This window comes from Ursus maritimus, unplaced genomic scaffold (genome assembly GCF_017311325.1).
Source record: "Ursus maritimus isolate PB19 unplaced genomic scaffold, ASM1731132v1 scaffold_11, whole genome shotgun sequence".
Taxonomy (NCBI): Eukaryota; Metazoa; Chordata; class Mammalia; order Carnivora; family Ursidae; genus Ursus; species Ursus maritimus.
This window is the reverse complement of record NW_024423453.1, coordinates 65,042,105-65,054,602: the sequence shown is the minus strand read 5'-3', so window position 1 is coordinate 65,054,602 and position 12,498 is coordinate 65,042,105. Positions and strand designations below refer to the sequence as shown.

General features: G+C 42.6%; 1 protein-coding gene across 1 annotated transcript in view; it reads left to right on the top strand.

Moving 5' to 3' along the window:
- Window positions 1-12,212, top strand: part of ELP3 (elongator acetyltransferase complex subunit 3) — a 100,888-nt gene extending 88,676 nt beyond the window's left edge. Inside the window, exon 15 of the mRNA XM_008705101.2 lies at window positions 10,996-12,212. Within this exon, the coding sequence (XP_008703323.1) occupies window positions 10,996-11,075 (80 nt within the window). The 3' untranslated portion in view covers window positions 11,076-12,212. The remainder of the gene's footprint in view (window positions 1-10,995) is intronic.
- The last annotated feature ends 286 nt before the right edge of the window (window positions 12,213-12,498 follow it).

Sequence of the window (12,498 nt, the reverse complement as noted above, 5' to 3'; positions counted from 1 at the left end):
GATTCTTCGTTGCATGTGCCCACTAAAATTTCCGTTCTCTCTGCAGTCAGCCTGTGACCCAACAGGGATTTTCTTAAATATCTGGATCTCTAAAAATGGGGGAGGGTGGTGTATGTCTCTTCAAATCTTACAATAAACATCCCAGGGAATCCAGCACAGCATAGAGGGGCCAAAACAAAGACACTTGTCCCCCCAGGAGCTTCCAAACAAAACAAAATATACAACCCCAAATTTTTAGAGAAAAAGGGCTTATTGCCTACCGTGGCTGCAGCCAGCCACTGTAGAAATGGAGAATAGTAGGTGCTTTACATCTGCTGCTCTCCTGTCAAAGTTCAGCAGCCCCTCCATCAAGCACCAGATGTAAGTGTCTTATTAATTTCTAGTGTACCAAAATAGTTGGTTCTATTTTTTCCAGTTTAGTGGTTGTTTTAGTGGAGGGACTGATCTCTGGAGTGTCTTACTCCACCATTTGCTCTTTTAAAGTCTATTTTTTAAAAGACTATAAATAGAAGGGATCCCACTTCCTACCAGGTTATAGATGGCACAGTCTTTAATTTCTGCAGAGACACACTAATGATTTGGGACATGAGCAAAGTAGTGAGAATGATCTGTGATATACAAATATTCTGCACTGATATGAACAGAGCCACTCCATTTTTGAATTAGAAGATTGAAGGCTCTCCTATATCAGACACCCTATGAAGGAAAATAAAACCTTTCTAAGAGCTTATAGGATAAGCCACCACCATCACCCCACTCTAAGTTAACACCGTAGCTTTCATTTAGATTCTCTGTAACTGCTTTATAAGTTACCTACTTTTATTCTTTGTTCAATTTGTCTTTGTTATTATCTTAGTATAGCCATTTCAGAATGGATAGAGGAACTTTTAGGCTGCTGGGTAGCAGGTTGGATCTTATAGCTCTACTCATATTCTGGTATCTCTCATCATCTCCAAGAGGATAGAGAATAAGGTACTAATGTGCTGTATTAATGACTTGCAAAAATCAGCTGCTTTGAAGAGCTAAGATTATATGTGGGTAACTGTAAAAAAAAAAAAATTTTAGAACAAGGAAAAAAAACCTCTCTCAAAGATTTAAGGTCATTGAGTTAATTGGTTCATTTTCAAACGTTCAGAATAAAAACCTTTCCCCAACAGTATGTGTGCATTGTTGAAGAGTGAAATGTTGCCATCCAACTAAGAGATCAATGAGATGTAATAAAGTCTCATTTCAATAGCAAATGAATGAAACTAATGAATAAATTTGCCTTGTATTAATGTTGCTAGACATATATCAAGTACTCAATAGTTGATTAATTGAACCCAAAAATAATTAAAAGTTTATTTTTATTTCACTGATTTTTTAAAAATGATCATGAATCATCCTCTCAGTCTTTTGCACCTACTCCGAAAAATCAGATTTAAGTTTCAAAGGATAGATTTAGCATATTTTCTCTTTTCAAGTTTGGCTTTAGGAATGTGATGTGGGCTAAATTTTAATTCAGTCCAACACATGACTAGCAATGATGGGGACAGCCTTGTGTCTTAACAGAGGTAGTGTCAAAGAACTGGAACACTCCTCCAGATTTCAAATTCATTTTCCTGCTTCAGACATGAAAGCGTCTAAATTAGGTCAGCTTTTTTCTTTCCTTGAAGAATTCGAGGAGATGAAACTTTTCATTTCCAGCTCCTAGTACATACTCAATAGTTACTTGATGTTAAACTTCCATTTTTCTTCCTGTATTAAATCACATTAGTAATTTCATGTTCTTCCTTTGTCCAGTTGGACTCACTAAACTTAAGTTTTTTTGATATTCCACATGCATGAAGAATTTATTTCCTTATTTAAACAAGCATTCACGTAGTTAAAATTACTAAATCTTCTCTGTCATTTTTAAAAGTTGACTGTAAACTGTAACAAATAGGAAAGCTCATTAACTGCTAAACAGTGAATTGTTTAACCGATGCCTATGTCGTCCTTACTTAGGTCAAGAACATATGCGGCATCCAAGAAGTGCCCCTTCTTGACCCTCCCATCATCCTTTCCTCCCACCTCCTTCTTCTTTCCACCAGCAGCCCAGCTTTTTTGGTATTTTCTTCCATGTATTCTTGTTATACTCCACTACCTAATTATGAATCCCTTAACTATAGTTTAGTTTTGTTGTTAGTTTTAGATAAATGGAATCATTTTAGTGAATTTGTTGTTGTTCTTGCTGCTTGCATGTGGCTGTGTTCATTTACACTCATTTTCAGTGATATGTAGGATTCCATTATGCAAACATCTCACAGTTTGTGTGATTCTCGCTGGATATTTGTATAGCTTCCAGTTTGGGCTCATGAATATTCTTACATATGTATCTTGGGGCCCATGTGCACACATTTTTGTGGACAGTGCACCTAGCAGTGGCTTGCTGGATTACAGGGAGTTACGTGTGTTTATAAGAATCTACAGAGTGGTTTTCAATCCTGCTACCAATTTTCACTCCCACTAGGAATATATAAGAGTTTTAGTTGTTCAGTATGTATGTGGTGGTATTTTCTGTAGTTTTAATTTATATTTCCTGATAAGTGATGTAGTTGACTCCTTCTTCATATGTTTATTGGTCAGATATTTTCTGAAGTTTCTCCATGTGTGATACTTTTTCAAAAATCCACAAGACATTATTATTACTAATATTATTGTTATATACACTCAGTATTCATTTGGATTTACTGTTGTATTTATTACTTTCTTTGCTCTTTATTTTGCTTGATATATAGGATCGCATGATGTGGATATATCACAGTTTATGTTTTATTATTGATAGGTAATCAGGTAATTTGCAAGTATTATTTTCTTTATGCCTAAAGAATTTACTTTAGTAATCTGCTGGGAGCAAATTATTCAAGTTTTGATTGTATGGCATGTCATTATCTGTTCTTTTTTTTTTTAATAATATTTTTTATTACATTATGTTAGTCACCATACAGTACATCCCTGGTTTTTGATGTAAAGTTCCATGATTCATTACTTGCGTATAACACCCGGTGCACCATGCGATACGTGCCCTCCTTACTACCCATCACCAGCCTATCCCACTCCCCCGCCCCCCTCCCCTCTGAAGCCCTCCTTGAAAGTCGTTTTCACTAAGTAAAGAATTCTGGGTTTGCATTTATTTGCTTTCAGCCCCTTGAAGCTGTCTTTCGACTGTCTTTGGCTTTTAATGATGCAGTTAAGAACTCTCAGGTCTGTCTTGAGGATATCTTTCTGGCTGCTTTTATGTTTTTGTTTTTTAATATTGTCTGGCTTTAGAGTGTGTTTTCTCTGGTTTTACTATGGTGTTTCTGAGTATGGGTTTTCTCTGCTTGGGGTCCTTTCATTGGGGAGTTGATTTTTTTTTAATTGAGTAATTTTCAGCCTCTATCTCATATTGACTGTATCCCATTCTCTACCCCCTTCCTGGGACTGCAGTTAAACATATGTTAGACCTACTCATTGTATCCATTGTGTCTCATACCCTCTTTCCCTAGCCCCATTGCTTTGTTTCTCCGTGTATCATTGTTGATAGTTTTTCTAATTCAGTCTAACCTACTGCTAAACTCATTCATTGATGCCTTAGTCCTCATTTTATTTTTCAATTCTCCAATTTCTAAGATTTTTTTCAACTGTTCTATCATGTTTTATAGTTTTCTGTTGCTTTTAAACAGTCTTAAGTTCAGCTTCTATCTCAACGAACGTAGTAAGCGTAGTTCTTCTACAGTCTGCATTAGATGACCCCAGATCTAGAGTACCTACAGTCTCTTGTTACCCTGTTGCCTTGTTTCAAAGTATACCTCATCATTTTTTATTTGCTGTGCGTTTTATGAGAGAATTTGCTTTCAAGAATACTTTAAGACCTAGGTGATGTTAGCTTCTTCCAAGGAGGATCTCTGTTTCCTTTTACCAGGGCATCTAAGAGCACTAGTTGTCCAAGAACAGGGCTTGAGGGTTATCCAGGTCGTGTGAATGACCCCCTCCCCAGCAGTCCCTCTCTCCACTTCAAAGTTGAGCCTCTCAGAGACAGTCCAGAAAGGGGATTGTTACGCTGGAGTCTGCCTTTACCAGGCCCTGGATTCAGACCCCCCGTCTGTTCCTTCATCTCCTTGAGTCTTAGAAGCAGCTCTGGCTTTCAGTTCCTCTCAGTGCAGAGCACAGCCCTTCATGGGGAGGAGTGAGATGAGCAGCATTCTCGCTAGCTCTCTGCTGCTGCTGGCCACGTGACTCCTGTCCGGTCCCTCTTGTCTCCAGCTGGTCTCTGTGGCTCTCAGCTACCCTTCCTGGACTGGCACACACCACTGAGGCAGAAAAGGCTCTACTCCCTTCTTAAAGCTCACCTTTTCTCACCTTGTTCTCTGCCTGATAATAACTGTTAGACCTTTGGGGTTTTTGTTTTTGTTTTAGTGGAAGCATTTTGAATTTGTCTAAATTTTTAAATTGTTCTCAGCTGGCAAGTTGATCCCCATCATTTAGTGTGCCACAGTCCAGCCTGAAGTCACCTTCTTTTCTATAGGCTTAATACTCCTCCTGAGTTGACTGCTCTTCCTCTGGGATCTGGTTTCCATCATTGTTCCATCTTTGTTGCTTTTTCCGTCCAAACTCTGTATGGTACTTTTCTTCATTTTAGAAAGGGTGACCACAATTTATCAAGTTGTTACTGAAAAGTGACAGTAGGTCTCACATTTGTAAGCCGTATCTGCTTACAAAGTTTGTTATTGCCTGCCTATGTTATCAGACCATTTTATGTCACTTTTCTTATTGAGCCCTATTAGTGAAATGAAAATAAGGTCACCGTGTTTATTTCATCTAGTGATCTATCAAAAACGATACTGACAAACTAGACACAGATATGAGAGGTAAGGTGATGAAGACAAGCCAGTTAGTTGTCTGTTCTGTGCTGCTACTAGAGCAGACTTGATGTTTAAAGCCAAAGTGGGGGAAGGGACTGTTGCACTACCCACAGCACCAGTGCCACCAGTGCTGTAGCTTATCAGAAATACTGTGAGCTGTGGAGACAAGGGACCTGGGTCTGAATTACAGTTCTGCTTCCTAACTCTTGAGACGTTTTTTTAGGACCCTTTCTGGAACTCACAGTCCTCATAGGATAGTAATTCCAACCTTGTTAGGTTTTTTTTTTTTTTAAGATTTTATTTATTTACTTATTTTAGAGCGAGCATGCTCACCAGCAGGGGAGGGGCAGAGGGAGAGGGAGAGAATCTCCAGCAGATTCCATGCTGAGCACAGAGCCTGATGCGGGGCTCGATCCCAAGACCCTGAGATCATGACCTGAGCTGAAGTCAAGAGTTAGATGCTTAACTGCCTGAGCCATCCGGGTGCCCCTTTGTGAGGTGTTTAAGTTGGTGTGTCAGGCATCTAGATGCAATGCCTGGCATTTGTAAGCACTCGAGAAAGTCTCCCCCCCCCCCCAGCTTTATACTTTGTACTCAATCAGCTATTAAGTTGTTGCTTCCTTTGTTTTGAAATGGAGTTGGTTGGGGTGTAGGCTCATCTCCTGCTCATGACTTAAATCTCTTGAAGGGAAAATGTGTTTTCAGTTTTCTCAGCCTCTACTTTGATGTTGGATTTATCCTTTTAGAAGGAAAGGGCTGCAGTAATATGGAGAAGCAAAGAGTTGTTTTGTACCAATTCAGGTACCACATTGACTAGTTTACTCCTTTTGCTTACTTCTTCCCCCTTTGTTTTCTAAAGTAGAATCAGTGGAATTTAAGTAAACAGATTTGTTCCATTTTCCTCTTTCATTAATCTTAAGGTTGTGATTTTTATTCCCCCACTTTTACTGAAGAGCTTTAAATAACCCATAATTAGCCTGCTCCTCTAGCCAGTGGCTGAGGCAGTTGGCATGTATGTACACTTTATATGATTTCCTTTCTTTCCTCAATATTTAGAGTTTGCAGAACTTAAGCTAAATGGTGTGCATCTTCAAAGAAAGAGAGGAGAGGGGGGTCAAAAAGCAGAGGCATTTTCACCCACTGTGAGGGGCTTGAGACTTGAAGGCATTTGGTAAAGAAATAGGATCACAGAAATACTATAGCCCCTGATCTCCCCTAGGTGGCAGATTCCCAGGAGGTGGGCAGCTCTTGGCAGCCAGCCTTGGAGCAATAAGCCCCAGATCATAGTTGGGAAAGGGAACGGAGGCTTTCCCACCTAGTCAGACAGCTCTCTCTTCCTGTCACCCCATCGGAGTGAACGGCATCACCTGTCTTTACCTCTGTCCTGGGGCTACATTCTTTGTAAAGTTCTTGCAGACATAACAAGGTTTCTGTTCTTCTCCCAAAAGAGGTGTATGTCCTGGGGCACAGGTGGAAGCCAGGAAGGTAACTAGAGGCTGGTCACTGAAGCAGAATCACAGAGTATCACTCCAGCACATTTCAAGATACTCTTCTTTCACCTAATCTCATTTCATCATCATCACAGTTTGCAAAGTGGTGATGATAGAACATTTATCCCGCCTCTGAGAGTAGCAAACAGGCTCCCACGATACAGGTAACTTCTGGTTGTGGGTTACAGAATTTGGAGGATGAAAGCAAGCAGGCATTTGGCCCACCCCCACTGTCCCCATCCTGACTGCTCTACTAACAGCTGGCCATAGGGCACCCTGAGGGCTGCTTCGTGTCGGTCGGTTCAAGTCCTGCTCGTCCCCCAGCCCAGGGCTTCGCAGCCACCCAGGAGATTGAGTCGAGAACTCGGTTGTTACGTGAATAGCCCACTGCGTCTCTCCTCAAAGGCAGGAGCAGCGTTAACGCTGAGCCCTGTGACACAGCCTGCCGACGTCAGTCTGGGAGGCTGGCTGACGTCAGCTGTGACACGTAATTGCTTGTTTTTGGCCGAATAACAAGAGGAAAGTTACTGTGACAGGACTGTTTGGAGCCCTACTTCGCATGGAGGGGGGATGGGAGCAGGGTGTGGCCTGCACCCAGCCTGGGTGATGGTGTGTTCTCCTCCAAGCTGGCTAAGACTACTAATGCTTTTACCAGTCTGTTCTGCAGATTGTAGAAACAGCAGGGGGTGGAGTGGGGGCCAGGGGAATCTTTTAAGTAACGAGAGGCATAAAGAAATACAAATGGGGAATATTTTTGCTTCGTTGGTTAAGACCCACTGGTGGTCAGACTTCTTTCCCCCAAATTCTTAAATCTTCCCAGAGGGTCCAGAAGTAGATTTTCCATCTCAGTGCTATTGCATGTTACTGAAAACAAGGATAGGAGCTTGAAAATATAGCTTTCTTTCAAAAAAGCACAAAGCCAGAATGCCTCTTCTCAAGCTAGTAATGGTTTCTAGGGCCCGTGTCTTGTGTAAAGGCAGAAAGAGAGAGCTCAGGGAGCCTGTATGCTCAGTGGGAATCGTGGCTGAGGAATGCTTAGTTGGACCCCTGTAAAGCTGTTCTTTTCAGCAGCACGCTTAGGAAATCGGGACACACTCAAGGTGAGTGAACTTTTGCAGTTATCCAAGGCCTGGCTCGTCCTGTCTCAGGAGCGGCTGCTGTCTTACCTCTGCAGCTGGTTGCGGCGGACAGATACAGGTTGTGGCACGTCTCAGGAAGTAAGGCACTCTGACCAACGGTACAGCTTCAGTCTGGCAATTGATGGTAAGGAAGATGCCATCATCTTTATTTGAAAGAAGTCAATCAAAACATGTCTCCAGTGACCAAGCTGAGCAGAACCAGAAGGAGACAGTTGTATTTTGTGACTTCCCCTGAGTAGAGAGCTAGAAGCATTAGCACTCTGGTTGACGAACTGATAATTGTTGAAGCTGGGTAATGGGTATGTGGAGGTTCGATATGCTATCATCTTTACTTTTATATATCTGAAATTCTCCATAATGAATTAAGTCCATGGAAAATGGCATCTGCTTTGTGAAATTAGAAAATATAAAAAAGCCAGAAATATTTCTAACACATTTGGGGGCAGTTTTATTGGAGATCATAGTATAAATTGAAAAGCTGCCTCTAAATCTTTAAGTTAACAAGGTAGAAAATTTGTAACTAGGTGAAGAAGTCCTGCCCTTAATGCCTTTTACATTGAGTCATTCCCACTACCTGGCACCTAACCACACAGAGGCAATTTTTTTTTCTTTTTCATTTTTTAAAGACATCCCCCAGGAGCACATTTCTTTGTGTGTACACAACATAATAACTAACTGAATACAGTACAGTATATGTGCAAGCATTTGTCACATGTTCATTATATGCCACTCGCTTATTAAGCCCTGATGATGGAAGTCATTGAGTTTAAAGAGCTTACATTCTAGGAGGGGAGCTAGACATGCAAGTAAAAGAAAGCACAGCATGATTACCAAAACAACAGGACAGCAAGTAAGGGCTGCAGCTAGCATGGAGAGATGGGCCATGATTTCTAGCTTCTTCGTGCATAGAGGAAGTATGTGCAAGGGTTTCCTGGCGGTTTGTCCAAGTTGGGGGCTACGTGTGGAGTGGCCCACTCATCCTATTCCTTCTGCCTTATTTCTCTGAATTCTCCAGACAAATTGATCTCTCAAAATACATTGAAACATGTATTAAATGGAGTGTCCCTCTGGAGTTTGGTTTTGTTTTGTTTTGTTTTTTTTGAGATATTACATGCAAAAAGTACACATTAAGCATACCAGTTGATGGATTTTTGCGTGTAGATTTTGTTCCATGTAACTACTAGATTAAACTAGAACATGTTCAGCGCTCCAGAAGACTTTCTCCTTCGCTCTTTCAGTCCATATCATCTTCTAGATGTAAGCAGTACTCTGACTTCTAGGACCATAAAATTAGTTTTACCTCTGTCTGAACTTCGTGTTACCAGGTGAACTTGTGTTAACCCTTTTATATCTGGTTTCCTTCATCCACGCTAGGTCTGTGAGGTCCATCCATGTTCTTACAGATATGCTAAAGTTCTTTTTTTCATCGCTGTGTAGCATTCTGTTGTGTGGAAATACAGTTTACCCATTCTGTTGATAGATACTTGGGATATTTCCTGTTTGGATATTCTAAATAATGTGTCTTGTTGGATGTAAGCATTCATTTTTCACTCGGGAGTGTAATTGCTGGGTTATAGGATATGCTTATGAATAGAGAACTGTAGGAGAGGTTGTGCCCCTCTGGGGGTTTTCAGCTTTCTTGCTGTATTCAGGGGGTCTGAGTTGCCTCCTGACCTGGACTGTGTTTTTGTTTTCCCCTTGCTCTACCCCAAGCCACAGTGTTGAACAGAAGTAATGATTAGAACGCAGAGACAGGCGCAGTTGTGTGAGGTGGAGTATCAGTAATCCTCCACTTAAAAGGGAAAGTCTCCAGTGACCTGTTCTCACGGGCCAGTTTTGTGACCTCCGTCGTGCCAGCTTCAGTTCCAATTTCTAAACACTTGAAAAATTTTGAAGGGGATGGGAAACAAAACATGGTGGGAAGGCCTGTTCCTAAATAGCAAATGTTGGGCTAAAGAGTTAGGCTAGACTTGAAAGAGCTAACAATTATTTGATTCCAGGCACAGTCCTCCGTACTAGGAATACAAAGTGAGGAACCAGATCAGTAGAACTTCCACCACACAGGGAGGCAGAGCAGCGACGCAGTCCGCCGTGGGGAGAGCCGTGGGGGGCAAAGCGCTGTGAAGAAAAACGCTGTTGTTTTCAATCACAGTGCACACGGTGCTCTGTAAATATTTACCCTCCTGACACCAGATGCAGCAGGTTTCCACACATCAGGCAGTTCTGCAACACCAGCTGGGTGTCCTGTAACTTAACTCCGTTCCGACACCGGCTCCCTGGAGGTGGCGTCACATCCCACAGGTGGACGGCTCAGCCCCACAAGAATGTCTGCCTTCAGTTGCCGATTGCAAGTCCAGCTTGTTACCTGTGCTTCTGACCTACAAATGGAAGTTTCCACTACCCCCCTCCTCGGGTTCTGTTAAATTATTAGAGGGAACAGCATGAGCATAGACCTGGAAGCTAGAGAAAGAGTCAGACATGCGCAGAGAACTTGGAAAAATTTTAAATTCACCAAGGTGAAAGCATAGTGTTTAGGGAGAGAGTTGTAGCAAGAGATGAAGCTAGAAATATAAGCAGGTACCAGGCCATAAAATGCTTTAAAAGAATAACAACGGCAGCCAGGGTTTCTGAGGAATCGGCCTTTTTCAGACTCTGAACTAATCACATTTCATAGACTGTCTCATTTAATATTTGACATCCTTAAAACATAAGTACGTTATGACAGGCAATCAAATAATCCGGGCAGTGAAGTAACTGGCGCAGGCCACAGACCTATACATGCAGTGACGGGTCCAGGTCTGCAACCCACAGCAAACCGATGGAAAGCCCAGCCTCTTACCCACTCCCGTAGACATACCCGAGAAGCCGTGCATTATCCTTTTACGTCTATACTGTTTTTAGTTTAGAGGCATCGCTCAGGATAGTGTTTCTCTAAAGAAAGTAAGTTCATGGATCTTTCGTACTGACAAATCAGCTATGTTGTTTAAATACGTGCAAACTTAAAACTGGTATAAACTCCTGGTACTTACGCTACTCGTACATGAAAATAAATATGACCGTTAATACAAACAAAACTTTCATAAAATGCAAATTAAGTAGCATTGATTTAATGTGACCGATGTGCTGACACTACAACGCAGCTCCTTTGCCTCCAGGCACTCTGTGGAGGTCCCGCCTCCCAGCCTCTTCTCCCAACTTCCCGGAAACGGCGCTACTGTTGGGCTCCGCTGAGAGTGGGAACATCTCACACACGCTCCACCTCCTCTCATGTGCCGTGTCCACAGGACTGAAACACGCGAGGCTCTAAAATACAGTTGCTGTATTTTAATGCGGCTTGATTTCAAAATAATAAAAATGTTTCAGACTTGTTAAGATTGGGATTCAGTCTGGACTGGAATTTGGTCTGTGAATGAGGGGGAGTGCTTGCTGGCTCTTGAGGGTTTTACTAAAGTTATGCTTCATAGAGACTTTGCTTGACTTCGGTTTTCTGCTGCTTCCCAGGGGTTGGCACCAGGAATTATTACCGAAAGATTGGCTACAGATTACAAGGGCCATACATGGTAAAGACGCTAAAGCAGTGACCACACCACCCACCTTGATGCAGTCTCCTCCCCGGCAGAAGATAAAGTTCAAGGTATTTTGAATACTCAGCAGAGAGGCTGAGCTAAACAAATGGACCCACCCTGTCCCCTGGCAAGGAGCTTCACCCTCATCCTACAGCTGCGGAGACTGGAAACTGCTTGCAGAGCCAGGCTGGACGTCTGCTGACCAAGCCCACCAAGCTTCTGGTGCTCAGACCTCCTGCACGCCCTCTCCTGCGTGTTCTCAAGTCACGTGTCCAGTTTCTAAAGTCTGCATGAAGCCTGCAATTGACCTACTTTGACTCATGCACAGTGACGAAAGCAAATTAACTCATTTGGACACCGTCATTGATGAAATAAAACTAGCCATTGTCATTTGAGGAATAAACTTGGGAGGAGGTTATTTATATACTGTAGGGACAAAAAGGTTGGAACATATGAAAACTGTTAGACTTTGATCTCTGGCCCTTTATTTTATATACATTCTGGCACAAGAAAATGAGCTTTTGTTTTAATGAAAATCACTCTGATTCCTGCGCTGATGTTTGAAATAACAGCATGATGGGGAGAGAGGAACCGAAGGTGTTGGTTGGGGTTTCAAGCTTTGAAACCAGCCTTTCTCACTTGGGAGTCTCCTATCTACGATACAAACGCCCTTTATTTCCCAGCTTTTCTTGTCTGTACTCCCCACACTCTTGATACCTGCAAGGCAGCGAGGGCAGCTCTTCCCAGAGAAGCGTCTGGCTTCCCCTGTTGTCTGTCCTGAGCAGGCGGAGTCTGACCGGCCCCTGTGTGGGTGGGCGTGGCCTGAGTCCAGATGCGCTTCCACAGAAGGCGTGTCCTGCACTGTAATTCTTCCATCTGGGTTTTGGTTTGCGTTAAACGAAGAAAGGTAAGAGTTCAACTCTTATGAAAACAAAAAAGTGGAAAATGAGCCTAAATCTAAAAGGTTCATATTCTAGAACTGCCTCTTTGTAACTTCCAGGTAATCTGCGAAGGAGACTCCGCCTGGAGAGGGCCAGTTCTTAAGAGCATGGCTTAACCTTCTGCCCCCTGGCTTCTGTGGCATTTTACAAAGGTTTAGTAAATGGAATTGATTCCCCTGAAAGATTCGAAAAATAAAATCTTCAGCATACAGAGAAGAATCACCTACGGTGTTTTTCCTCTGCCTGTTACACCTGTAGTGACATTTGCTCGGCATCCGTGACGCTGTTTACTCCCTCCGGGGGCTGCGTGCCCTTTCGTTCAGCTGCCACACGGCGGCCGGCACTGGCGTTCCCGGGGCGTGCTGCGGAGCTGTGAAGGCTTGCTGCGCGCGTAATTTAGCTACTTCTCGGTTGTGCTTGTTTTTCCTTTAAAAATAAAACTGTTGAACTGACGGGGCACGCACCACACTAGATGTTAGCACACGTAACTGGGGGTG